The following is a 25627-nucleotide window of genomic DNA, read 5'->3' as shown; positions in this document are numbered from 1 at the left end:
CCTCCTCCCCTCCGTGTACGCTGTTTTGCGGCCGACTCTCACCCGCGACAGCTCCGACTCGGACACGGAGCGGTGCGGCGGCGGGCGGCGCTGGTACATGGGCGAGCTGGCGTCCCGGTAGCTCGGGCTGTCGTCGTCCAGCAGCACGGCCCCTCCTCCGTCCACCGACTCCTCCTCCTCCTCCAGCTGTGACGTCATGTCCTCCGGGCACATCTGGTGGTCGATGCCATTCTGGCTCAGGTTGCAGTGAACAGCTGTAAGAAAAAGCAGAGAATGAGGCCCTGGACACGGGTGGAAAAGTACACTCAAGTGCATTTATCAGATAGTAGTTACTACCTTTTATGTATCAAGAGGTATTGTACTTCAACTGCTCAACTCAAATGTAGTTTACTGTGGAAATGCTTACATTTGAGTTATGTTTGTGTGCTTTAGGCTTCCAAAGTAGCCCTATGAGATGCTTCCTCATCCTTACTTAAGGGGATTCATAAGTGAATGCGGCGAGGTCGACTGACACGTCCTCTGTGAGCGTGCGCACCAGGTCCTCACACTGAATGCTGTGCTGCTGAAGGTCCACTAGATGTCAGCAGATAATGGAGGACGAGCCGCTGTCGAGTGTCAATGCGTCAATAACACCAGAGCGTTGCACAAGAGCTCTGTGTTTGACCGTCAAATGACACCGCCAACAATAATGAATAGACAACTCATAAATAAAGCGAGACTTCCAATGAAGAAAATTGGAATCTTGAAGGAAGACGTTAACTTTTCTTCTGATTAGAAATGAAAACCAGTTAAATTCATGAGAAATTGTCAATCATTCACGTCCCAAAGGGCCGGAGCTTTAGCGGTCACATTTTTTATTTGTCCATCTTCATCTAGAGAGAAGCATCTTCTTTTTTTTTTTTAGAGAAAGAGACCGCTGTTGTGTTTTGTTAGAAATTAGAATAAAAATTGCAGCGGAAAAAGCAAAAAGAAAAAAAAGAAAGAAGAAGCAACAACTGGGCCCTAACGAGAGATCAACAGCTTCACGGCTCTAAATCCTCGCAAAACGCTTTCTTGTTGCACCAAATCGGCAGTTAGGTTCGAGTCTCAGGCGGACGACTTGAAAATGGAGATTTAAATCCACTGAGTCAATTCCCGCCCGAGTGGGCGTCGCTGCATTTGAGTGGAGACTTTATTCGGTGGACAGGAGCCCTCAGGAGATGAAGGACAATGCACTCATCAGCAGATGGCTTTCATTCCTCCCTCGTACGATAAGATACAATAAGATAATCCTTTATTATTCCCTCAGTGGGGGAAATTACAGGATTACAGCAGCATTGCTCACAAGTAAATAAAGATAAAAAATCAAGTCATTTCAATAAACAGTAGGACGGTAATAAAACAAAATGAACAGTAAGAAGAATATGAATCATACACATGGAATAAAAAGTGTATAAAAGTACTTCAGCGTACTGGATATTGCACATCTTAGGTACTGCACCAGGAGATGAATTAACACAGGAGACATACACTTGCATCGCACCACTCGCTTTCCTCGGCGTGGAGCGTCAGACTCGCCGCTAATTGTAGTCTCGTCAGCTCGGTAGCGACGGCGAGCAGTGTGGGTGGCGAGGTGTCACGGAAATAGGCCGCGTGTCATCGTGCAATCTGCACCCACTCCTTCTAAAAAACACTGACGGCTCTTTTTTTTTTTTTTAAATATTTAAATGTGGAAACGGGAGCCGAAGACGCTTTCCATCACACCTGAAGGCTGCTGCTGCTGCTGCTGCTCAGGGATTCAGGCTTGTTTTCTCACAAGGGCCGCCTCGCTCTGAGCGCCCTCAAGACAGCGGGAATACACTTGAAGACGCACAACGGAAGATTCCGCCCGAGAAAAGCATCGGGCTTGTGCAAACCGCTGAGAATAGATCGACGTCTTTTCGATGTCCCCGGATGGACAAGCTTCGGCCCGTTTGCTGGCGAGCCCCGGGAAGCCCGGGAAAACAGCCAATTAGGCCGACGGCAACAACTCTGACACGGCTCAGAGGGATCGGAAGACGGTGACGACGACGACAACGACGACAACGACGACAACAACACCGGTGCTGTCTTTCCGCGTCACAGGAGCGGGAGGGCGTCAGCTCGGTACATTGGACATAATCCTCCTGTCCTGAAGGGTTGAATGCGGCACTTCTACTTGTAACGGAGTGTTTCATTGGCTGAATACTTCCTCCACCGCCACACAACGTGGTCTCGCGTACGTCAGTGAGTAGAAAAGGACATCCGGGACAGAATAACAGTGACCAACAGGTGTAACTGTGGTCTGAAGCACAGCTGCTGATGCCTGATGATGAAACAGGAGGTCTCGATCCCCCGTCGCAGACCACCGAGCGAATATATACATGATTTAAACAAAGCCGACTTGAGATGCACGGCACGAAGCGCTGCTCCCTCTCACTGCCTCTTTATTCCACCCTCATCTCTACAGAGCTCACTCTTGCCCCTCTCCCTCCTCCTCCTCCTCCTCTTCTTCGCCCTGACTCGATGCATGAATGGTGTGCAACAACTCTGCGGGAGAAATTAATGACACATCCTCCGCCGGGGGGCATCTAAACAATGGCACCAGCGCACTAAAGGAAGAGATGGATGGATGGGGGACGAGATGATGACGGGGTTATGGCAAGTGGAGGCGTACAAAAGGAAGAGGAAGGACAGGCGGGTGGGGTCGGGTGGGGGGGGGGGGGGGGGCTGGGCTAAGGGATACAGATTCTTTGTTAAATATATGTCTTTCTAAAACAGCAACAGTTGCTATAAATAGCACTATTACATTCTTCCCTCTCTCCTCCCTCTCACGGGCGAGCGGCAAGAGGGGAGAGAGAGACACATGATGGAGGATGACTGCCTCCTCTTTTGCTCCCCCTGTTCAATGTGATTCAGTAAAAACAGGGAGGAAACAAGAGGGGAGGAGGATGCACTGAGGTGTTGGAGAATAGCTCCATCCATGCACGGCCAAATGCATTCTGAGATTACCGAGAGGAAGATTAAGAAAGAATTGGATTAATCTTCCATAACACCGTCCGTCCTAATGACTGGACATGGTTTTCCGAACCAAAGAGTCATTACCGACCAGTCGTGTTTGGGAAATACCGGCGAGACGGGAACATCGTATCCCCACGTTATCAGGATATACAGCTGAATCATATTCATCTTGTAATATTACGCTGGGCTTCTGGACCAGATGAGCGCTGCTCCACCGGCGACCGGGACGCTCCCACCCAATGAATGCTGAATGGAAAAAGCTGTTTTTAACATAGGCTGACGCTGCATGTTAGGAAGACATTTTCTATCATCCGTAGGATGCCGGTACGCGTTTCACATGATAAAAAACAAAGCACTGGAGAAAGGAGAACCTTGATATTTTCTGGGTTTTTGGCTCATTGACTCATGTGACATGTTGTACTAGAGTAAATGTATTCAGCTACTTTTCCATCACTGACCACAGAACACCAAACAAAACCAAACTATTCCCTGATTATTGATGAAACGTAGTCAATATTGAGACGTCACCCATTCAGGTACAGGTCATTACTGGTTTAATGGGATTTCACTGGGAATTGAAGACGTTTTTAGGACCACGGCTGCAGTGTGACAGTTCCATTTGCTTTGTTACTCAAGAATAAAACATTATTTGAAATGAACACCAGGAGTGTATAGTAAAAAAAAAAAAAAAAAAAGATGCAGAGAACCCGCTGAGAGAAAAATGTTTCAAACCGGAACAATGGGAGGAAGCCGAGCGCTGTGTTGTTTCTCCTCCGCCTCCTGAGCCCGTGCTTCACGGCTGGTTCAAAGTGAAACCACTAGCGGGTCCATAATCAAAAGTGAAGTTTGCTCTGTGTGGGCGCTCAGGCTCATAGTTATCTCTTTCTCTCTGGCTGACTCTCAAAGTGGAGCAGAATGAATTGTTTGTGAATAGAATCAACTGTGTGACCCAGAAACCGAGCCGGTCTGGGAGGAGGGGGGTGGGGGGGTGGGGGGCAGCCAGGGCGAAACCCGGGGCCAGATGAGCGCGCAGATCGCACCGACAATCAGCCTCTGCTCCTTCGGCCTCGCTCGACGCTTCACAGTAAAGGTGACCTCGTGGACGTGGCATGTGAGGGACGCGACCCCACAGCCCCGAAAACTGCTTCATTTTCAAATTTGTAGAGTTGGCCCCGGCACCAGAACTGGCAAGGTCTCAGCAAAAAAAAAACAATATATATTTGAGTCACCCGCGCAGCTGCTTCTCTTTTTTTTTTTATGTGTCAACAGTGGCTCGGAGCCGAATCTAAAATCAGTCCTGACACTAAAAATAACTCGTTTCGGGGAATGAATGTGTGGATTGGCACTTTTTGGTTGTCGTTTTCCTCACAGAGCCGGTCAGCTCCCTCTGTCTGTCACCTTCAATCACCTCACACACACACACACACACACACACACACACACACACACACACACACACACACACTCATACATGCATGCATCCGCGATGATTTACATGCACTCGTATACCAAAATGGCCTCCCTCACCTGCATTCATGGCCCATCCTCCCACACACACACACACAGTCTGCTCTGACAAGGTGAGCACGCAGAGCAGATCGACGGGGTGTGTGTCCCTTTTCCCTCCAAAGTTAGACCCGAATGTGCGAGGGAGGGTGCGTCTGCTCAGCTGTCCGCCCTGAGGACCGTGCAGAGAGAGTCTCCATCACTGGCGGACAGAAGACGCAGTCAGATCCCTGTTGCACGCTTCCCAGATTGCTAATTCCAATGTCTTTAAAGGGCGGAGAGAAAGAGAGAGAGAGAGAGAGAGAAAGAGAGAGAGACGTAGAGCGCTGCAGTCCGGGGCCTTTCGGGCCGTATGTTTTTCGACGATTCAAATTCAGGAGACGTGTCGGGGATCTCTATTCTTTTTAAAAAGCGCTTCGGAGGAAAAGGTCTCTCTCGGGGTCTTCGGGTGCCTTCATGAGCCCACTGCGGGAAGCGGTCCATTTGCTGGGATTGGATCGGGGATTGGACCGACAAGGAATCCTCCTGCGCGAGTTGACGTCCGGGCCGAGGGGAACACGCAGAGCGTGCTCAAATAAAAATAAAAAAACACAAATAGTGACGTCTGTGGAGCGATTTGAGGTAAAAAAGCATTTGTGCTGTTGAGTTTATGACTCTGAGAGTGAAATTATCTTAGTTTTATCAAACATATAGTTTAGTTCCAGTCCCAGCTGTGCAGACGTTGGCACAGATGTCTATTTATAAAGCATGGTTATAGGTCTATGTGTTTTAATTGTGCTTCTGTATGCATTTTATCTGGACCTTGAGTCTGACATAAAAGTCATAAAAGAGTCAAAAGTAGATATTATTATTACTTCAGCTTTAATTTGAGCATTGGGAAATAGATATCTGATCAAAATGTATAGATTTCACTGTGAGTCGGACGAACAGAATCTGGCTTGTGAAAGTGTTCAAGCTTTCAACAGAAAGAGACTCTTTGGAGACATTTGCATCAAACACATTGGGCCAAAAGCTGTCATTCGTACTTGTTCTTTCAAATAAGATCATTCCTTATTTTAAAATGAAATATTGCTCATTTCGTGGGCAAAGTTAAATTAAGTCTGGTGCTGTTTAAAACACATTTAACATTTGGAAAAAAAAAGTGTCTTCTGTTGCTATATTTCACTCCTCAAGTAAAACATAAAAAAAGAAAAGAAAACCACAGAGATACCAAGGCGTTCGCATCACTATGACATTTCTGTGGAACAAAAGCCAATTACAGCCGCATGATTTGGCCGTGCAGATGCGGGTCCGTTGAGTGCGAAAGCAGTCGTCTTCATTCACACCCGGAGCCGCCATTTACACCCTTCTTGTACTCGCTAAAGAGCGGCTCCCTTAGAGCAATAAAGAGTTCAGAGCTGGCTGCTCGATGGCACCTGCAGCAGCAGGCGGAGCTGCAGCGAAGGTACACGTCGAGATCAGGAAGAAACATTTACCGCCAACGTGTTGCAGCGGACCTGCAGTTTTACTTGCGGCTGGTTTGGAGCGCCAGACCGAGCGGGCGAGAGAGCGCGAGGATGTAAGGTTATTCCACTTTGAGCCTCGCGAGGCGGAGGTGTCTCTGCTTTCAAACGCTGAAATAAGTAGGGCATCCGCGAGCCCGACGGATCCACGGGGTCATTAATGGAGCCGCCGCCATTTAGGGCTTTTAAAATTCATGAGCCGGCACCGCGGGCCTCCACTCCAGAGGTGTCGGGGAGCTCAGGTACATCGTTCACCGTGAATCACTGCGACGCCGGCGGATTTACGAAAGCGGAGATTGGAAGGAATCGGTCCAACGCTTCGTCAGCCGGCTCAAAGTTCAAGTGGAATGACAACGTTCGGGCTGAAGTTCACTTGTTGGTGTTTTCATTTGAAGTCTCGTAGATGAAGTACAAAAACCTATATCTGTTACTGAGTTTGTCACATCAGGGAAACAATTAATTAAAGAAGTGCTCAATTTGGATGATCGGCATTTATATGAAGTTCGGTTTCAATCGTGAACCGCTCTGAGGGAAAGGGATGCGCACTAGAAACCTTCAAGGACACAATAAAAAAAAAGGGCCTCACTCCATAATTTAGTATAATTCAGTCTTTTCACACGTTTTCCTCAGTTACTTTCTATCATCTATAATGTCTCGAGAGATGAAATCTCAGATTCACCCGGACCTCAACTGTCGGCTCCATCTTGGTTGAGCCTATAGGTTTGTGCAACAAGCGTTAAACTCACTGTTGCATGAGCGTAGCCGGGTCGCACACGTGTAATGAGCCGGTACTAAACAGCGCATGACATCTGGGGGGAAAATTCTTGTCCTTTCAAAGCCTGCCGGCTGAAGTGCACTTCGTTAACGAGGACAAAAGCCCGCGCCAGAGTCTCACCATGACTGACCGAGAACAGAGGTTCGAGGAAAAACATGCACGGCACGATAAACCGTGCAAAGTGCCGGTGTTCATGTCCGAAAGCCTGAAATGAGCATTTTATTGGCGTTCGACTCCCCCCCCCCCCCTCCAAAAAAAAAGAAGTTGCAGGGAAGGATGAATTGTGAGAGAGACAACAATGAGACGGAGACGGGGAAGACGACGCCGACGAAGACGCCGACGAAGACGCCGACGAAGACGGGGCCAAATGACCCACTTTGCGGCACAAACGCACGCGAGCTAAATATAAAAAGGTCCGCCCGCTGCGAGGCTCGCATCCCAGGCATAAAGCTTTCACCGGTGGAGCGGCACAAGGCATAAAACGAGATTGTCTTGATTTAGAGCCGAGTAGCGGCTCTACATATTTGATAGGAGACACACACACTTCCTCTGTTGGGGGACCGGGAGCCGCTGGAAGGTTTGGTTTCTGTGCACTGAGAAAATAAGCTGAACATATTTACAATACCGGAGTGTATTTGTGAGAAATTCTCCAATAGCTATACCTTTGTGATTGTGTTTAGGACTGCAGTGAAGCCTCAGAAGGCCCTGACGGCCCGCCACTGATTAAATGTCATATAGGTTGTTTTTTTTACAGCGTAAATAAACGTGATCGCACCCGAGTACCTCAATGTGAGCACCGCAGGGCCAAAAACAACTGCAGTATCAGCATCAAGGAAAGTTGAAAGGGTAAAATACAGATTATTTTAGCAAATCATTTCAGGTGAAACATGAAGAGAGTTTGATTTTTTCTAAAAGACGGTGAGAAATATAAAATAATATCGTGCATCATCACGTCCATGCTGATCGTTGAGTCCAAACAAAAATTTGGATCCATCCCTCCTTCCCCTGCCAGAGCCGAGCGTCCAGCCGCCTCGCCCCCCGCCTCACTGGTCGTGACCTTTTGCTTGTCTTTTGCCCTTTTTCCCCCCGCTCTGGCTGCCCGTCTGCTGCTCAACCCTGGGTTTGTTTTCTTCGACCACCAACGCAGTAAACTCTGCTTTTGCCCTCAGACTCGTGCATGTGCGTCGTCCGGACGTCACGGGTGACGCGCTCAATATATGAACGAGCTGGAGGCATGTTTTCTTTTCTGGAGTCAATACAAAGAGCCAAACATCCGCATTTCCTCATCGAGTCAACGTGTGTTTGAAGCATGACTGTTTGCACTGCGTGCAGCACCTTCACAGCCACTCCGCAGCCCCCCCCCCCCCCCCCCCCCCCGACACGCCTCGCCACACACGAGCCTCGGGCGTCAATAAGCGAGCGGGAACAAAGCCCGGAGAACCTCGTGGTCTTCAGGGACCGCGCCACGACGCGCCGGCAAGCTCCAGCACTCCACACGGCGGGGTGCCGCGAATGTCGCGGGGCATCTCACACGAGAAGAAAAAAGAAGCTCAGAGGTGGCTGTTTGTGAAAGGAGAAGAGAGGCGTACAGAAGGCTCTGGACGAGTTTTGAATCGGTGAAGAGATCGATGAAACCATCAACGTCGGTCTCCCCCCCCCCCCCCCCTGCAGAGTTTAAGTGGCCTCGCGCTCGTTCGTCACGAAGGCCGGTAAAGACACCGTGTAGGCGAGATGTTGTTCTGTCCTGTTTGGTGCCACACACACACACACACACACACACACACACACACACACACACACACCCAAGAGCCCAGTCAGCCAGTAAAAAATAAATAGTCCTGAACGGAGGTCGGGCGCCGCAGATCTTTTTGCACGAAACAAAAGGCACCACGACTCCACACTCCTCGCATCCTTTTTTTTTTTTTTTTGCCTTCGCTGATCTGCATATTCATCGGATCTAAATGTGGAACATCTGCACCCTTTTCCCTCTTTGATCGCAGCGATTCTGGCTCAGTGTGTGCCAAGTGCAAAAAAGAAGAGAAAAAAAGAAAAAGAAAGAAAGAAAAGGCAAATGGCTTAGGATTGGAGTCAATCGAGCCCGAGCATCCCGAGGGTACAGGTGACGCGCTGTAACGCAGCGAGTGAGAGGTGCCGGCGTGACAGGGATGTGGAAAAAAAAGAAGACAATTTGAAACGCCGCCGCTTCTAAATTAAACCAATCTTCTCCGCCGGGCCGGGCTCTGCTTATATAAGCTAACTTTTATACATCCGAAAAATGTAGGTCAGCTCAGCAGAAGCCACTCAGGTGGAGAGCGAAAACCTTCACTTTCCAGGACTTCCTGTCAATTCAGTAATTTAAATTGACTTTTTGAGACATTTCCACCAATCGTGGTTCAACTGGAGGAAAACCAGAGTTTGAAGTCTGGCCAAGTCTGTTGATGAGAGTCTAAATACGCCTAATATGTGAGTGCGAACATTGCTACAGGACAACTTTCTGCACACTACTACATTTTTCACCTCCACCCTCATCGTATCCTCTATTTCTATTTCCTGCTTCGCTCTCATTCTAAATTCCAGGCGGCAGCACTTTAGTACGTACGGGGCATCAAAGATGGCCGTGGGTCCACCCGAGGGATGATTACACAACACCACTCTCCTATGACATTTACTGCATCTTCTGTCATCTTAACATCGCTCCTGCTGAGTAAGGTTGGGAAGATGCCCCCCCCCCCCCCCTCCCTCCTTCCTCCGCCGTGACAACTGCTGATTAGCCTGACTGAGATGTAATCCTATTCCACCGACTCCAATAAACACGTTTATTCTGCTAATTCTATTCCTGGGCCGGATCCCGGGGCCGGATTTGAGATTTTCTGAATGGGTGCTCAGGCGTGCAGAGCAGGGCAGGACGTATCAAGGAGGCTTGACGCAGAGAGGCAGGAGAGGAGGAGCGCGATGGACAACCTCTGCCTCAGGGGTAAACACTGATACGGGATCCGGTTCTCGGCTCTTTTCCGACGCGCGCGTGCATCTACATGCATTTTTAAAACCCATGCTTCGGTCATGTGTTCATACGAAACCCAGCTCTTCATCATGGCCCCGGGGGCGTGTCGCCTTTTGTAGCCAGTCGAACCCGACATAACAAAGAGGATACAAGCCGACTGAAACTAACACTGCACGCTGGTGAACGGGTGGTGAAGACGCGCACGCCATACGACCACGAAAGTGCTTGTACCCATAAATAAATCCCCGTAAAGGACCTCCACAAATAGCACTTTGTGTGTTGCTTCAGGAGCCAATGTTGCAGCGAGACCACGGCCACTTATATATGATGAAGACTGGGAAATTGTGATTATGGTTGAATTTGAATTGGCTAGCAACTCCGCCCCCCCTGCGCATGTATCGCAATGTCTGATACAAGAACTGGCGTTGGAACGACCATTCCCAGCTTTCTTTTCGCCCCTCTTGACACTTCTGTCACTTTTCATGTGAACAACTGAGCGCAGCAGGATTCCTCCCATGAGGGACATGTCTGTCTGAAGTTGCGTCTTGTGGGCCGCCAACTACTCTCAGTACAGCCATAAACACTTTTCACTGAGTACAAACCCGGTCTTTTGTAGAACAAGCCGGCCCTCAGTCAATATGGACAGAGCTAAATATAACATCAGACGTTAAGTCATCGATAGTAGCTGCGATGACGCAACAGCACTTGAGACTATAAATATCTCCGACTGTGCCGAGGACTGGAGCGATCCAGAGCTACGTTTGAGCCTTTGTTAAGTATGTGTTTGGGCCTACTTAGTTCAAACAGAAGCTATGTGTGTAGCTGCATGTGACACATGGACGTGTAAGGAGGGGGTTTGGCCAAGCCACCAAATGATGATGTCATCTGATTCGTCCAACAAGAGTTTTACCGTCCAACATGATGCAACAATCCCCCAAAGACTCTTGGTTCAGACCTTTGGCAGGTAAAAGAAACATGTCAGGGAGAGTCATGCCTTTTTCTGACACGCTGGCGCAACACATTCTTCAAGTCTCTGGACTTCAAAAAGAATATGCTCTTTTTTATTTTCCAAGCACAAAAAAAGAGGCTCGCTCAAATAAGCAAACGGCTAATTAATGCAGCGTTGGCACTAAAGGCCGCCATGGGAAATTTTCCACAATAGGCAAGCTCATTAGACCGTTCCTTAGTCTATGAATCTGACTATTTGAGGAGCTTTGCAGAAACTTGTAGATTATTTTTTTTGTTGCCGTCTCACACAAATGGAAAACCGCAAAGTGAAAGTGCCCAACGAAGTTACTCTTCAAAGTGCGAGTTTCTCAAAGAGCTTATTGTCTTCTCATGTGTTATAAATTATTAAATACCTGACCTATATATTCTCTCTCGTCTGAGAGGTTGGTGGAGCACTGGAACAGGAAACGGTGACACCGCAGAGTCGTTACGATTCCTCTCGAGCGGCACATCTTAAATTAGAAAGACCCGCTTTGACGAATCCACGAGGAGAGCTTCGCTTGTAGCGCAGAGAAATAAACACGGCAGGTTTTAATTAGAGCAGAATGGAACATTGAGAAGAAGAAAAATAGAAACAGGACTTTTCAGTTAACTGTGGCAAATTAAGAAATGGAGATGCCATCTTAGGAGAGAAAAAAACAACAATAGGGTGATACTCGACATGCTACCTTAAAAAAAAGAAGCTGGACGATAGTAAAGAAGTGTTAAAGTATCAACACAACAAAGTATATACATTATATTACGAGTCTTTTCATTCAAATTGTACTCAATCCTGCAGTGAGAAACCTTTTGACAACCACAGCGTTTTTTAGCGTTCACTAACCAAAACAAGTTATTGTGAATTGCAGATGCACCTAGCTAACCAAGGGAAGTAGCGTTAGCCGGTAACTCAACAGGTCTCGCTTATTTAAAGTCCCCCACCCCAGCTTTGAAGTATCGAAAGTACTTTTTCAACCGACAAACAGTTAATTAAATAAAACCATCAGAGAGGTTTCGGAAAGGAACCGTTTCTCATCACCGAGATCTGAAACGCGACAAAGGGTTTCTGCGAAGGGAGTGTCTTGTACGCGCCGATGTCTTTCTACATCTGAAAAGGCCTAATGTGGAGGGAAACAATTAGCACAGTCTTGAAAAACTCCAAAAAAGTACAAGTACCTGTGAACTATATTTAAGTACAGTGCGTCAAGTACAGGGATACTTGTTTCTCTCTCTCGAGGAGGCTGAAGGCTCTTGAACCAGGAAGTGTTTCAAAGTGTTGCATTTCGGCCACGGAGCAGCGCAGGATGTTTTGGTCGCTCTCCGATCCGACCTTGTGTGTTGAGAAGTGCAGTTTATTTCCCCTCTTCCCTAATTCTGGCATGCGAATTAGCTAAAGCGGCTTTGGGGGGGGGGGAGGCACACGGACCCTCATAACTCATCTCGCTCAGCGGTGAATCACGATGAAGCGCCCCGAGATGTGCGACGGCTCCTTGAGCTGCTCAGCTCACAAATCACACGGTTCCTGCATTTCATGCGTTTGCTGAGGCTTTCGATGGCTTCAATGACTGTGTTCGCCCGCGAAAATGGCATCTATGCGTTGCACTCGATCGGTTGTTTTACGATAGTAGTTTGTGGAAATTATGAAAATCCGATCATAATTTATGGGACCCTATGGTTGTAGAGAGGATAAAGTAAGTCCCTCCATAACTGGTTTATCTAACAACAAAGAGATGCGGTTAAAATACTAACTTATAATGTTCATTCATCAATGTTAGCCTTGATATACAGTACAGAACAAAATCTATAGAAGAGAAAGAGATGAAGAAAAGGATGAAGCTGGACAAAGGATCAACCATTCAGCTCTGGGAACATAGTGTGCGTCTGCAGCACCCGCCTTCCCATTTTCTTTTTCGGCTGTGAAAGAGGAATCTGAAGAGGTGTCCGTAGCTCATGGGGATGAGTGCTCATCCTGAAATCGTAAGGTTGCCGGTTCGATCGCCAGTTTCCCCATAGTTTGCATGTCAAAGTGTCCTTGAGCAAGACACTGAACCTCCGGTGTGCTTTTCAGCAACCTACTAATCATAAATTGCTGTGGTTGTGCCAAGTTCCATGTATGTAATATGACAAAAAACATAGTTTCTTCTTCTTCCAAATTAAACTCAGAGGGACGGTCGTGTCATCGCTGCTGCAGGTCAGCTGTCAACACCGTGAAGAAGCCACACAGGACATGTCTTGAAAAAAGAAAAGGCCTAAAGAGGGAAGATGTTGTTAAAGTTAGAGATATCTCTGGGAGCTTGTGTGGCTTCATAGGGGTCCACCAGTAAAGTAATGCTCCACTGATTGACATGTTAGATTCTAGGGTCTATAGCGGGTTAGGGTTAGGGCTTCTACTTTCTGCGGTCCTTAAAGACATGAACACACAGTAGAACAACAACAATAACAACAAACACAACATGACAAGTCCACATTAAGGAGAGGAACAGGAAAGACTGGTTCAAGTCAATGTGGATGACATGTCCTATGGAGAGAAGAAAAACTTGATCTGCAGGAGTGCCACACAGCCTCATACCAATCATACCTGCTTGGACTAACCCACGCTGGACGGGAGAGAGAGAGAGAGAGAGAGAGAGAGAGAGAGAGAGAGAGAGAGAGAGAGAGAGAGAGAGAGAGAGATGATTACGCAAGAGAAGCGGACGCTCCTCGGTCGCAGACCTGTTAACCACTGCATGCTCTCTCACACGCACGCGTGCGCGCACGCACACGGTGAAAGCTCTCACCCAGAATAGGGCTGCGCGCTTGCACGAGTGGACCGTGGCGCCATAATCACGGTCACGGCGCCCCCCCCTTCCCACCGTACGTGATGCGGGGCGAGCAGAGGCTCGCATGGCGGACACAGGGTCCGGGGTTCGAGCCCGTGCACACCTGCTCACATCGCGGCAACTGCCACTAATGTCTGGTACCTTAACGCAACATAACAGCAGAGGAGGGGGGGGGGGGACGCGCAGTGAAGCGCCTTACCTTCGACAGCCATCGCGCTACTCCTCAGATGTGCGCATCACTCGCGAGAGGGAGCCAGGCGAAGATGTGAGAAGTCAACGCTGCCTGTCATTGCACCTCGCTCGGCGTGTTATCACTTTTGCTGCGGGCGAGCCGGAGCGCACAGCTGCTGCTGCTGCTGCTGCTGCTGCCGCTGCTGCTGCTGCGCCTCAAAGGATGCTGGGTAGTGTAGGCTCAGCGCTTTCTAAAGGGATCCGTCAGCTCTCTCTCTCTCTCTCTCTCTCTCTCTCTCTCTCTCTCTCTCTCTCTCTCTCTCTCTCTCTCTCTCTCCCCGTGTGTTTGCGCGCGCTCAAGCCTCATGGAAAATCACCAAGCACATAGATATTCCTATAAATAAGGTCCAGGGATGGACAAATATGACTTTTCCTGAATGCATTAGGCAGCAGAATGCAGGGAGAACATACTGTACATGTTTTCCCTCCTCCTGTTTCTCCCGTCTTCATGGTCCCCAGAGGATTAATCCACATGTTTTGTTGAACCCCTGCACTGTGATGACTTTCTGTAAATATTACGGTCATTTTTGCATGCACATTAACAGTTTTATTTCGCCAAATAACTCTAACAGCAAACTACTTTAATTTATCATCATAGTACAGTATTTTATGTCAAGTGGTGGATATATGCTTCGCTCTACAAGTTCACGCCTCACCCATTCTTGTGTGTCAATTCAACCTGTAGTGTAAATGTAAACCATCTTTTCACGTGTGAAACCATTGTTACCCTCCTGGGAGACTTTGCTGACACACAAAGCCAGCAAACCCCAGGTCATGAGCTCATTGCACCGAAGTGAACACAAAGGAGGAAGTGTGTGTCTGTTAGTTCAGGATAGAATATCTCAGGTCGGGGAGGAAGGCCCCGCCTGCTCACCTGCCTGCGTCACGGTTTTGGATTGCGACATTTCCACGACTGATATCCTGCAGTGATGGACGGATGATGTGGGGTCACGGTACCAGGAAGTCTGACTGTTGTTTCCAGCACATTTCTTCTGTGTGGTGCGTAACAGGTGTGTCTGTCAGGTATGCGAAGCCACGGCATGTTCTCGCTCTTTTGTTTTAAATAAGGTCTGCTCAGCCTGTCTGAGGGGTTTGTCTGACTACATTTGATAAGCATCACGTGCAGTAAGTGTGTGTGTGTGGGTGTGTGTGGGTGTGTGCTTCCTTTTCCTTCTCGTCATAATGAGTTTTTGAAGAGGGAAATGTCATGAGTCGTGAGTTCAAGCGGACTAAAAATAGAGAGAAAAAAAGTGCAGAAATGAAAAGAATGTCATATTTCTGTGAATAAGTGACAACTTGTATAACCACACCGTGCAATTTGTGTCAACTTTGAAGAAGTCAGTTAAACAACCCGAAACACTTCTGTTGCAGTGGTTTGTATTTGTGTTTTTGTATTCGTTTCGGGCTACAAAGGAGGAAATGTCTTCTTCTCTGCAGAGAGTGAGCCTGTCTGGCTTCAGGAGTTTATAGTATCATCTCCGTCACTTATAGAGTATATTGTTACAAATGACAACAAATCTTTATAATCCAGTGTCAACATGTAAACTGTCCTTCAAATCAAACTGTACAGGCTCTTCCTGAACGCTTGGACATTGTTGTCAAAATGAATGTGTATCAAGCCAAGGTTAAATTAAAAAGCTATAGACTTTTAAGGAGAGCTTGCTTGTATTGTAGCATTGTGTAAAGCGACTAGTTGACCCCTGCTATTTTCTTCTGTTTCATGAATACTATAGATGAGTTATTGCTTTTTAATGAGCGTGCAACCGAATACTTATGGAGCACAGAACGGCTCAACATGGCATATTTCTGCTGAAATGGTTTAAAAACCAAACGGCGTCTTCAGATTGCCTTATTTGTCAAACACTACAAATATCTGCTCTGGTTTTTTTTTTCTGGATGATGGATTCTGCTCTCTCTCAATTACTGGATTGTAAAAAGAAAAGTTTTCCTTTCTCTCCCCAGACAGTCATAGCCGCCTTTCACATGAATTATTACAGGCTCGGTCTTAAAGGCCACGATATTTAAAAGTGCTCTGCCCGGTGCAGTGTAATGACTGCTGAGCTGCAGGTATTCGGGCAATGAAACCCGATCCGTGTGTGAATTACTGTGCTACACTGTGTTGATTTGGTACATTAACACATAGGCGAGACGTTTCTCATTAACATAAGCCATAAAGAAAGTGCAAAGGAGATTCGACTCTGGATTGAAACTTCAGCAGCCAGAAGATTGCAGATTTCTCAAAACATGTCCATGACGGCTACGACTCGTTAAATCCACACAGCAGAAAGAATAAGTCTTTGTACATCTACAAAATTAGCAGCACAATATTCATTGGATAATCCACACCGGCTCATCCACCGAGCTTTGGACTTCCCATATTCTTTTCACATTGCCTCTGCAAGTATTCACTGAGTAGACCCAGGTCAAATAGTCTTTTAAATCCATAGCCGTGCTTGATAATAACTGAGTAGCTGTAAGAGGATTCGACCCGGGAGTTAACCTCACACCAGCAGAGTAATGATCACTCCATCATCCTGGCCTTGCCACAGCATCTCCCCTTCGAACGCCACTTTCCCGTGTTTCCTGGCTCTCATCAGAATCCCCACCACCTTGTCGGAGATGCGAACGTATCTGTCGAACAGCTGCCCGAACGTGACGCGAGTCTTTCCGTCCGGCTCCGGATCCGCCATGATCCTGATGACGTAGCACATGTCGGCTATCTCGCGGTGGATGTGTTGCTCGGCCCGCTTGGCCCGCTCCGCGGTTTTGGTACCCTCCTTGGGGCGTCCGTAGCCCTCTTCGCCCTTTTGGAGGCGGAGGGACATGGAGTAATCGTGGTCGAAGTATTCGCTGAAGGGGTTCAGTTTCTGGTTCACGGTGTGCTCGGAGGCCCAACTCTGCCAGCGGCTCTTGAGGTTTCCTACAGCGCTGTATTTTTTGGACAGGGCGTTGATCTTGTTGGCATCCCCGGCTTCCTTTCTGTACCTGGGAGGCAATTATGTCATAAATATACAACACACGCTTGGTAACTTTGGACCCAATAGTATGAAATACTTCTAGTACTTCTAATAACACTACTTCTTTGGAGCATACGATACATAGAGCATAAAATACCAGTTATTACGCAATGCACATGCAAGGGCCAATGCAGGGTCAATGAGTTTGAGAGGAGACCAACATGAAAAGTTGTTTTAGGGCCTTAAATGGCATGAATCACAAGAGCAATGTTTATTATCCCACGACCTAATCAACCAATGATACTACCTCGCCAAATCTGATGCTGTTTTCTGTGGAAACTGCTACTTCCTGGAAGACTTCCCATTTTTCCCAAGTGTGCGTCATTACAGATATATCTACAGTCCCGGCTTTGTGCCCATCCCCAAAACCAAATCAAATCAGACGGCCTTTCTCTACACAACTATCAATCGTTTTAGCAAGATTGATCCTCTACTATGAAATGACTGGTCTCGATATCCTGTTTCTCAAAAGGGTTAAGTTTGAAACTCAACGGGTGAATATGTTTGAGGGTCTGCCTCCACACAGCTCTTTAAACGTAGCAGATCACATGAAGGATATATATGCTGTTTCATCTGACACTATGAAGCCTTTTAAAACCCATTCTGTACTCACGTTGGAACCGAGGGTCTTTTAATCCTCACTTCTGACTCAGAGTCTCCTCCAAAGTTGTTCTGCTCTGCTTCTTTCAAAGAGCATGTTTGAGCAGCCTCTACGTCCGGTCTCTCCTCTGTAGCCTCAGGATGTCCGCAGTCGTCTTCATCACCGCCACAGGTGAGTCCTGCCCCGCCTCCCTCCTTTCCAAGTTTCTGCTCCTTCTCCACCTGCTTCCAGCTTTTGGTCAGAGACGATACCACGTTGGAGCACTTTCTGCGGCATGTAGGCGAGCATTTCTTCCTCAGGAGCTTGTCGATCTCCTCCCCCGATGGCAGGGACTCGTTGATGATCCTCTCGGTCAGGAGCCCGATGCCAGCACTACGGTGACCAGCAGGGTGAACCCTGCTGGTCACCGTCTTCACCACTTCCTTGACCTTGATGCGAGACGGCGACTCATCTGAGGTCTTGTCCTCCTCAGTCTTGGATGCATCTTCGGTCTCCTCGCGGGGCGTCGCGGCCTTTCGAGTCTCTCCGGAACTGAGCACATGCTTTCGAGGAGCTTCTGTTGGCTGGATCGGAGCAGGAGGAGGCTTCTTCGGGACCCGGGTCTTTGTCTGTTCCTCTGTCGGTCCTCCTAGCGAAAATGGAGCCCAGCCGCTGGGTTCACTGGCCTGCTTCTGCTCGTTCTCCGACACCCACTGCTGCCAGCTGCCCGCGAGGCTGCACACCATGCTAATTGCCCGGAGCTTCTTGATGTTCTTGTTGGTGGACGGTTTCCTTTGGCCGGACTGGTTTTCAGACATATTTACGAGTATTAATGTGTCAATTCAGGCACATTTAATCCCGCTAAGCGATCGTCCTCGAAAGCTGTCAGATTAGCCTGAATATATCCATCTCCTCTCTTCTCAAATTTGTATTTTCTCCCTCTGCTACCTTCCCACCCTCCCCCTCGCAGCTCCGCTATCAAAATAGGGCGAGCAAAGCCCCAACATGACGGTGGAAAGAATTCGAGCCATCCGGGGCTACCGTCATGATCGTCTTTCCCTGACACCGGTAACCCCAACGCTCTCGCGTTTCATCACAGAGTGCGGAGCTCGTTACTGGAGGCAAACAAGGCAGCAGGCCGCAGGGGTGCAGAGCTCCATCAGCAAATGCACTGATGCAAAGACCATCAAAGACGTGGAAGTCGTCAAAGACTTGACATACCTTAGGAACCTTTCTAGCTCTACCAGATATCAAAGGTCTTCAAGCCAAAGGCAAATATACGGTTTGTAACCACTTCTGTTTTCCTGCACGTTATTAAAACCCCCCTTACAAAAGTGCATGACCTTATGCACTGGGAGATCATGCACTGATCTGGTGTCCTCACAGTTTGCTTAAGGCTGTCTTTGGTGGGTGAGATCAGACACTTAACTTTCCATACTTAGATCAAACTGGCTCATGTTGGTATATGTTGGTTTGCAAACCCGAGATAGCTGTTGTGCAGACGTAGATGCAATTTGATTTGAACTATTTTATTTGAGTTATTTTAATCTATAAGAATGCATCATACGTGGCTGTACCTGTGTAGGTGAGTGTTTAGAAAAACTATGGTGGCCGATGTAAAACGCAATTCTTATTTCCAGCTGAGTATACACTAAAGACAACCTAATAATATACAATCCCATTTGATATTGTGAGGTTGTCTTTAATGTATTCTCACCTGAAAATGCAGCCAAGACGTCAAAAGAGAGCATCACAGATGCAAGGAAACACTTTATCAGAGGTGTTTCTGGATTCTTTTCAGCATCCAGGACAGAACACGAGGCCCGGCGGAGACGAGGACCTCTTGCTTACGCATGAAGGGGTTTTAATCTCGCAATGCAGCTGGCAGTAATGTCACCCACTCACTTAGGAGAGCAGAGAGCAGTGTGCATCCTGACATGATCAACATCAAGACTTTATGCTTGGCTAAGCTGATCCACGGCAGGGGTGTTTAGTGCTGATTTAAGAGCGGCCTTTTATGTAAACGTACATGATGTAGTTTTACGTGTGTTTGCAGAGGAGGGATGGTCATAAATAGGACTTGGGACACACACACATACACGCCCACGTGACGTGAAGTTGCAGCTGTTGGCAGTCTGTCACGGTGAGTGGAAGTGACTCATCCAGCATCAGCACAGGATGCCTCTTCAAACCAACTCGGCCTGGCGATGTATAAAGTTTCACATTCTGCGCCTGAGAGGAGGGTTAGTGCGCCTCCACAAGGACAAGCAGGCTCATTGCGGTTTCACGTTTTGGAACGAAAGTAGGACACCTGGATTGAACCGCTTTCTGCAACTTCTATAGCATGATTTAAAAAAAAAAAAAATCACAAATTTGCTTCGGAGGGCTTTATAATCTGTACAACATCCTCTGTCCTTGTACCCTCACATTGGATAAAAACTATATTATAGTGTATATAGTATTCAACAACTCCAACATCACACAATTCATCAGCATCCTTTTAGTTACAATACAAACTATACACATGAGACACTCCTGCAAACATTTTTTGTGATCTAGTCTGCTCTATATTAATAATAATAGTCACATTGAGGACACACAGTCAATCCATCTCATTCAAGACAGCCCCTCAAACCCTGTTTCTTTTGCGGAGCACCACCTGGAGCTTTCCATAAATGTACCATTTCCAGGCATCGCTGGATATGACCTCCTCCGGCTGCGTGCTTGTATTTTTAACGTGACAGCAGATCTGAAGGGACCTGGAGCAATTGTGGTGGCGGTGGAAGCACAACGAATTTCTCGGCGAAGGTAAATCGTGCGTCGTTCCTCCCACACGGTTCATGTGACAGCTTGAGAGACGTTGTCAATCTTCCTTTTTTAATTTACATTGTTATGTCGAGTTACAGTTTGACAGAAATGGCAGAAAGTCAGATTCCATTTTTGGAGTGGATTTAAATGTGTAAGATAGATGTGAAGGTGGCTGTCTACCAGTAGAGGCTGCTATGATTTCATAGTTGGAGCCCTGTAACCCTCAAAAAAGACACAAAGAGGTCTCTTCGGCGCCCTGTTTTAATGCTTTTTATTTAATAAACCCAGTATGAACAAGTACATCTTCCTATTAATGAAACCAGTCCGGCTGTAGAGCACATGTGAGGTCCACTGTGCTCCACAGGTTAGCATGTTAAACTGATGAAAGTACCCAATATCTCACCCTGACAATGTTTTTGTCTGCATTTGAAAATGGACCAAAGTGAAAATGAACCAATCAAAATGTATTTGTATATGGACTTTCATACAGGTCCGTGCAGTTTAAAATGCCTCACAGATCACAGACGAGCCCATAACAGTGTGGACGTGAAAAAGGATTTGACAAAGATTTTAAAAAACAAACAAACAATTCAGCAAATGGAGAATAGAATAAAAATCACTGTAAATATAACAATAATATATTTAAAAGCCGTAATACAGTAATAGTGGTAAAACAGCATGAAATAAAAAAATAGATTTGACAAATTAACAAAAATATAATATAAATACATGTATCACAATAAGGCACACATAAAATAACAATAAAATATTAACATTGCACAATAAATACAATAAATTAACTGCTTTTTAAACTGTTGAAAATAATGACGTTTAACAGATTTAATACAATAAAAGTCGTACAAAAAATGGAACCTTTTCAGATCAATAGCCTGGCTGAAAAATAAACAAATAACACAGAATCCATGGCTCCTTAAAGTAGTGATTACGTGCATTAAAATGCCGTTAACCATCTGCCCACGTCTAGCTACGACAGCAGTGAAGACAATGTCTTCATCTGGTTTTCATCCTGTCTGCTTCTCTGAAGACAGGCCCGCTGCAGGTGGGTATAGTCGCTGCGCTTCCCAAATTAAAGTCTCCTCTGGCCGTGTGGTCGACCCCAGTGAACGAAGAGGACGTGCGACCCCGGAGAGAAAGCACCTGTGTCTCCTGCTTATCGCCATCTGCACTGCTGCTGCTGCTGCTGCTTTGTTTACCCTCCACCGCTCGTCCCCAAGTTGTTTTATTTGGCCGGCCTCACCGTTGCACATTAATTGCGCAGGAATGTGCATCTGTGAGGGTCTCTCGAAAGCTCTTGCTCTGACCCCCGTGTGCGACGCCGATTTGCGATTGCGCTCGGGGGCGATCTCGCAACCTAATTGGAATCCTGTTGTTGCAACGATGCGATCAACATCCCAGCGCGTTGGAGACATTCATAACCGTCATCTGGCTTGTAGCGGTAGCCCCGGTTTATTTGTCGAATTTGTAAATGAAACAGCTGCGCACCGGGATGTCTGAAGGATGTTTTGCGCTCCTCGTCTGCGCGGTTTGATGGATTTAACGTCGCCTCATTTCCTGGGCCGATCAACAATAACATCTTTAACGATCGGATCATCTGAAATAAGTACAGTTCTGATCCAAAGAGGGGATCTTGCCTTTCCACCAGGCTGACCTCAACAAAGAGGCCAGCCGCACAAATCTGTCCTGGCCCGGGAGAAGTAAACCACTATGTAGTCCACTAATACTTCCTTCCGAAAGGGGCCGAATGTTATTGTTTGGCTGTTCCACTTGGCCCTGACAAATAAAGATGGGAAGGACAGTAAATTAAAGCGAGCTTAATACAAGGGGTCAGCGGGGGACGGCCAGGAGGCCGAGAGGAAAACCTTGTCCCCCCCCCCTCCTGCAGAGGGCCCGACAGGATGACTGAAAGCGCCGCTGGAGCCAGACGCAGTCATTAGAGGCTGGTGGGGATTTATGTGACAGCTTTTCACGACGAATGTTTTGCACGAGGAAGAGGACGAGGGCAAGTGAGGAATAAAATATAAAACAGGAGCATTTCAGAAGATGAAAGTGCTTCCAGATGTAGTGGCCCTAAATGGCACTGTTTTATGTTAAAGACGTCGTTCTGCGTCGCTGATAACTGGCCTTAAAAAGCCGTAAGAGCAGCTCTGTGCATGGGCGCAGCGGTGCTTTGCGCTAACGTCAGCATGCTAACACGCTCACAGTGACAGCGCTAACACGCTGATGTTCAGAAGCTACAAGGTTTACCTAGCTCAACAGTTTAGCCGGTTAGCATGCGCCAAAATTTGCTAATTAGTGGTAGTTGCCACTATGAAGAGGTTGTCTAGCGAATTTTTCAAAAATTAAACTTCATTCCTTATCTTTTTTTTTTTTTACAAGGTTTTTAAATTAGCAATGGTTTATGTTTTTAGTGTTTAGCATAGTATAAGCAAAAACAGGAAATACAGCCACGTGACAACAACGCACCATGTGGTAACAGGACTGAGGAGACAACAACATTCTTCTTTTTAATGTAACCCTAGTTATATGGAAATAGAGCCACAAAATAATGTGCAAAACAAGATTCCAGTCCTAATATCAGTACTCTATTTTTAAAAAAGCAAGTAAAAAAGTACAATTGCTATTTCCACAAGTTGTTTCTTATTAAAGTTGTACAAAATGTTTCTTTAATTGCAATTTGCACAAAGTGGGCTTTACTTAAAAATACAATATTTGAAACACTGTTTCTCTTTAAAATATGAAAAGGGTCATCTGTAAAGGTCAGTGAATGTACTGGTGTCCTGTTCATACTCTGCATGAAACCAGTTTGGATAAATAACTGGGCTTGCTGGTGCATTCGGAGCTATCTGTCGTGCAAACGCTCTTCAAACGAGCGGCCGAACAGAGCACGACGTTCATCAACGTCATGGCCGACGCCAAGCGTGGTTGTCTGCAGAGAGGTCACATGAGAAAAGATGCAGAAAACACAGAGGTATGATCCAATCAGAAATGAATTCAAATAAGAGAGAGCAGACTAAAACCAACAACCCAGCGGCACAAACGGTCCCAGCACCGTACATTTAGCCACTTGTTGGCACCATTTATCGTAGGTTGTGGGAAAATGAGGACAGCTTTGTTGTTTTACAAAGCCTGGTGATTTGCATGCTGCATCACTGTATTTGAGAGATATTAAACGTGTAAGCAAAACATCTGGCCTATTTGCTTTGACACATGGTCTCGTTACCAGAGATCTTGTGAAAACATGTTGCTTTTGGCTCGCATGGCGTCAGTCAGCAATCGCACTTCATTACTTGTGACCGCAGCAGCCTCTGGAGCAATAATTGGCCACACACTTCTCACTCGTTACATGGACCTTCACAATGTTACCAACACGGGTCTCTGGCATCGAAGCCCCCCCCCTCCCTCCTCAAATAGGACACATCCAATTCATCATGCATTCTGACATTCAAAAGAAAAATACTTTGTCAATTTTCCAACATGTTACAGGAATAGAAAGAAAATCAAACGCTTGAATTTGTGAATTACACAGAAAGGGAAATGCTCTTGAGCCTCATCTTCCCGTGATGTCGTAAGATGATTTATAGTCTCTCCGGGGTCCGCATTAGCCGATTCGGCTTTTTACTAACATCCGAAAAGAGAAAGGCACTTCTAAGCTCTTTTCATCACGCTATTATCAGTTTGAATGGCTCCTGCCTGGGCACGCAGCCTCTCTCTCTGCTTCACACCCTCTGTGTACACCGAGTGTCGTTCTCTCTCCCACAGGCCATCAATCATATGCAGCTCCTTTTGAGTTTTTCTAGAAGAGGGAGTCCCTCACCTCAACTCAGGTTTACATTCTTATTCCACTCTATTTATTTTGCTAAACCGCAGGAGTTTGTACTCAAACCAGCATTGTTCCACCCAACGTAGTTTTTCGCGCCACAGTTGGGCTGAATATCTTTTACTTTGATGGCAACTAATTCTTGTAATAAAGCTCAAGAAACTTGCAGATGAAAGTTGGCCTTTGTCCATCTCGAGAAATCCGATATCGGAGAACTTGTTCCTGAGGATTTTGAAATCTACGAAATACATTAACTTGACATTGATAATGTTTCAGTTTGATATACGGCTTCAGCACATATGATGTGATTCCTTCAGTGTGTAACTTACAGAGATGCCAAGTCTTAATAGTTCTGCAGAGACCACACAGTTGGTTTGGGAATATAGAGTCTGCTGCAATGAAGGGGAGTTGCGCACATTGATGTCGGCTTGAATATAATGACTTCAGGGTGACTCTCCTGATGAATTTATGAGTTCATTCTCCAGTGTCCTTTCAGTTTTTTAATATGTTTGCTTTATCCGCGGTCGATAACTGTGCCAGCTACGAATCTGAACTGATGATTTCTTTAGTTGCTGGCGCTGTCGATGGCATGAAAAACATGTAAGACCCGAGTCTTCAACTTAAACACAGGCCAAAACGCGAGGCTTTGTTCTTCGTTCGCAGAGCTGCGCAACTCACAGCTTAAGATTGAAGCCGTCTGCATTTAAAGTCTCTAACAGTGTCAGAAAAACACAACAACATTTAAAAAGACGAGATAATGAAACTACATTCACAAAAGCAAGGCATTGAACTGATGCACACCACGTTAGCTGAACAGGAAGAAAGCCTAGTCCTTCAGTTTAAATTAGCTGCTTTGGCATTGGATCATAGACCGCATGTAATAAGTGGACAGAATCAATCTGACGTCACGCTTTAGTTTGTGGGGCTGCGGTTCAGAAACCTCAGGTTTGACATTTCGACCGTTGCCATCTTGGTTTTTAGAGCCAGTCCCACTGCTATACAGGCGGCCACCTCTGATTATGAAGAGCAAAGCCGGTGCAGAAGCGTCTTAAACCTGCATTCTCTCTAATGGCCATCAGGGGGCGACTCTTCTGGTTACAAAAACAAGTCTGATTCTACAAAAGTCTGTGAGGAAATGACCCGACTTCTGACTTGAGTTAACATTTTATTGTCTCAATCGCGAGTTTCAAGTCTTCATCAATACGGCAGGATGTTCATTTAGTAAATTATGGTCCCATTTTGAGTTAAAGAGACCATTAAGCGGAGACCTTAAAACTATAATACTCAAATTTTACTTATTTATTTGAATCCCGTACAATACATCAAGGCTCTAATGAATGTATTTTTAGCTGTTCACTTTTGTTTGACTGCCTTTCTCATCATCTTGTGGTGTACTCTGCTTACCACAGGGGATCGTTTTTCGTTTTGTCTGCTTAAATCCAACCAGCTCACTTGTAATATAATCAGGCGTTTGCGATTGTGGAAATCTAGTTGTACTGGATTACTAAAACTCGACTTAGGAGCCCATTCTAAAGGCATTTCATG

At 46.5% G+C, this 25627-nt stretch overlaps 2 protein-coding genes across 2 annotated transcripts in view; both read right to left on the bottom strand.

The window, feature by feature from the left end:
• Nucleotides 1–13923, bottom strand: part of samd12 (sterile alpha motif domain containing 12) — an 85432-nt gene extending 71509 nt beyond the window's left edge. The window contains exons 1-2 of the mRNA XM_068576420.1: nt 13808–13923; nt 43–254 (exon numbers count right to left, since the gene is read on the bottom strand). Of these exons, the coding sequence (XP_068432521.1) occupies nt 43–254; nt 13808–13820 (225 nt within the window). The 5' untranslated portion in view covers nt 13821–13923. The remainder of the gene's footprint in view (nt 1–42; nt 255–13807) is intronic.
• A 1650-nt stretch (nt 13924–15573) lies between these two features.
• Nucleotides 15574–18338, bottom strand: abrab (actin binding Rho activating protein b). Its single transcript, XM_068576121.1, has 2 exons — nt 17470–18338; nt 15574–16824 (listed from the first exon to the last, which is right to left on the bottom strand). The coding sequence occupies exons 1-2, from the start codon at nt 18252–18254 to the stop codon at nt 16341–16343; spliced, it is 1269 nt and encodes a 422-aa protein (XP_068432222.1). The 5' UTR covers nt 18255–18338; the 3' UTR covers nt 15574–16340.
• Nucleotides 18339–25627: the final 7289 nt, after the last annotated feature.

This window comes from Clinocottus analis, unplaced genomic scaffold (assembly GCF_023055335.1).
Source record: "Clinocottus analis isolate CAN_PGR_092001 unplaced genomic scaffold, fCliAna1.0.p SCAF_14, whole genome shotgun sequence".
In the NCBI taxonomy this organism is placed as follows: Eukaryota; Metazoa; Chordata; class Actinopteri; order Perciformes; family Cottidae; genus Clinocottus; species Clinocottus analis.
This window is presented reverse-complemented; position numbering and strand designations above follow the sequence as displayed.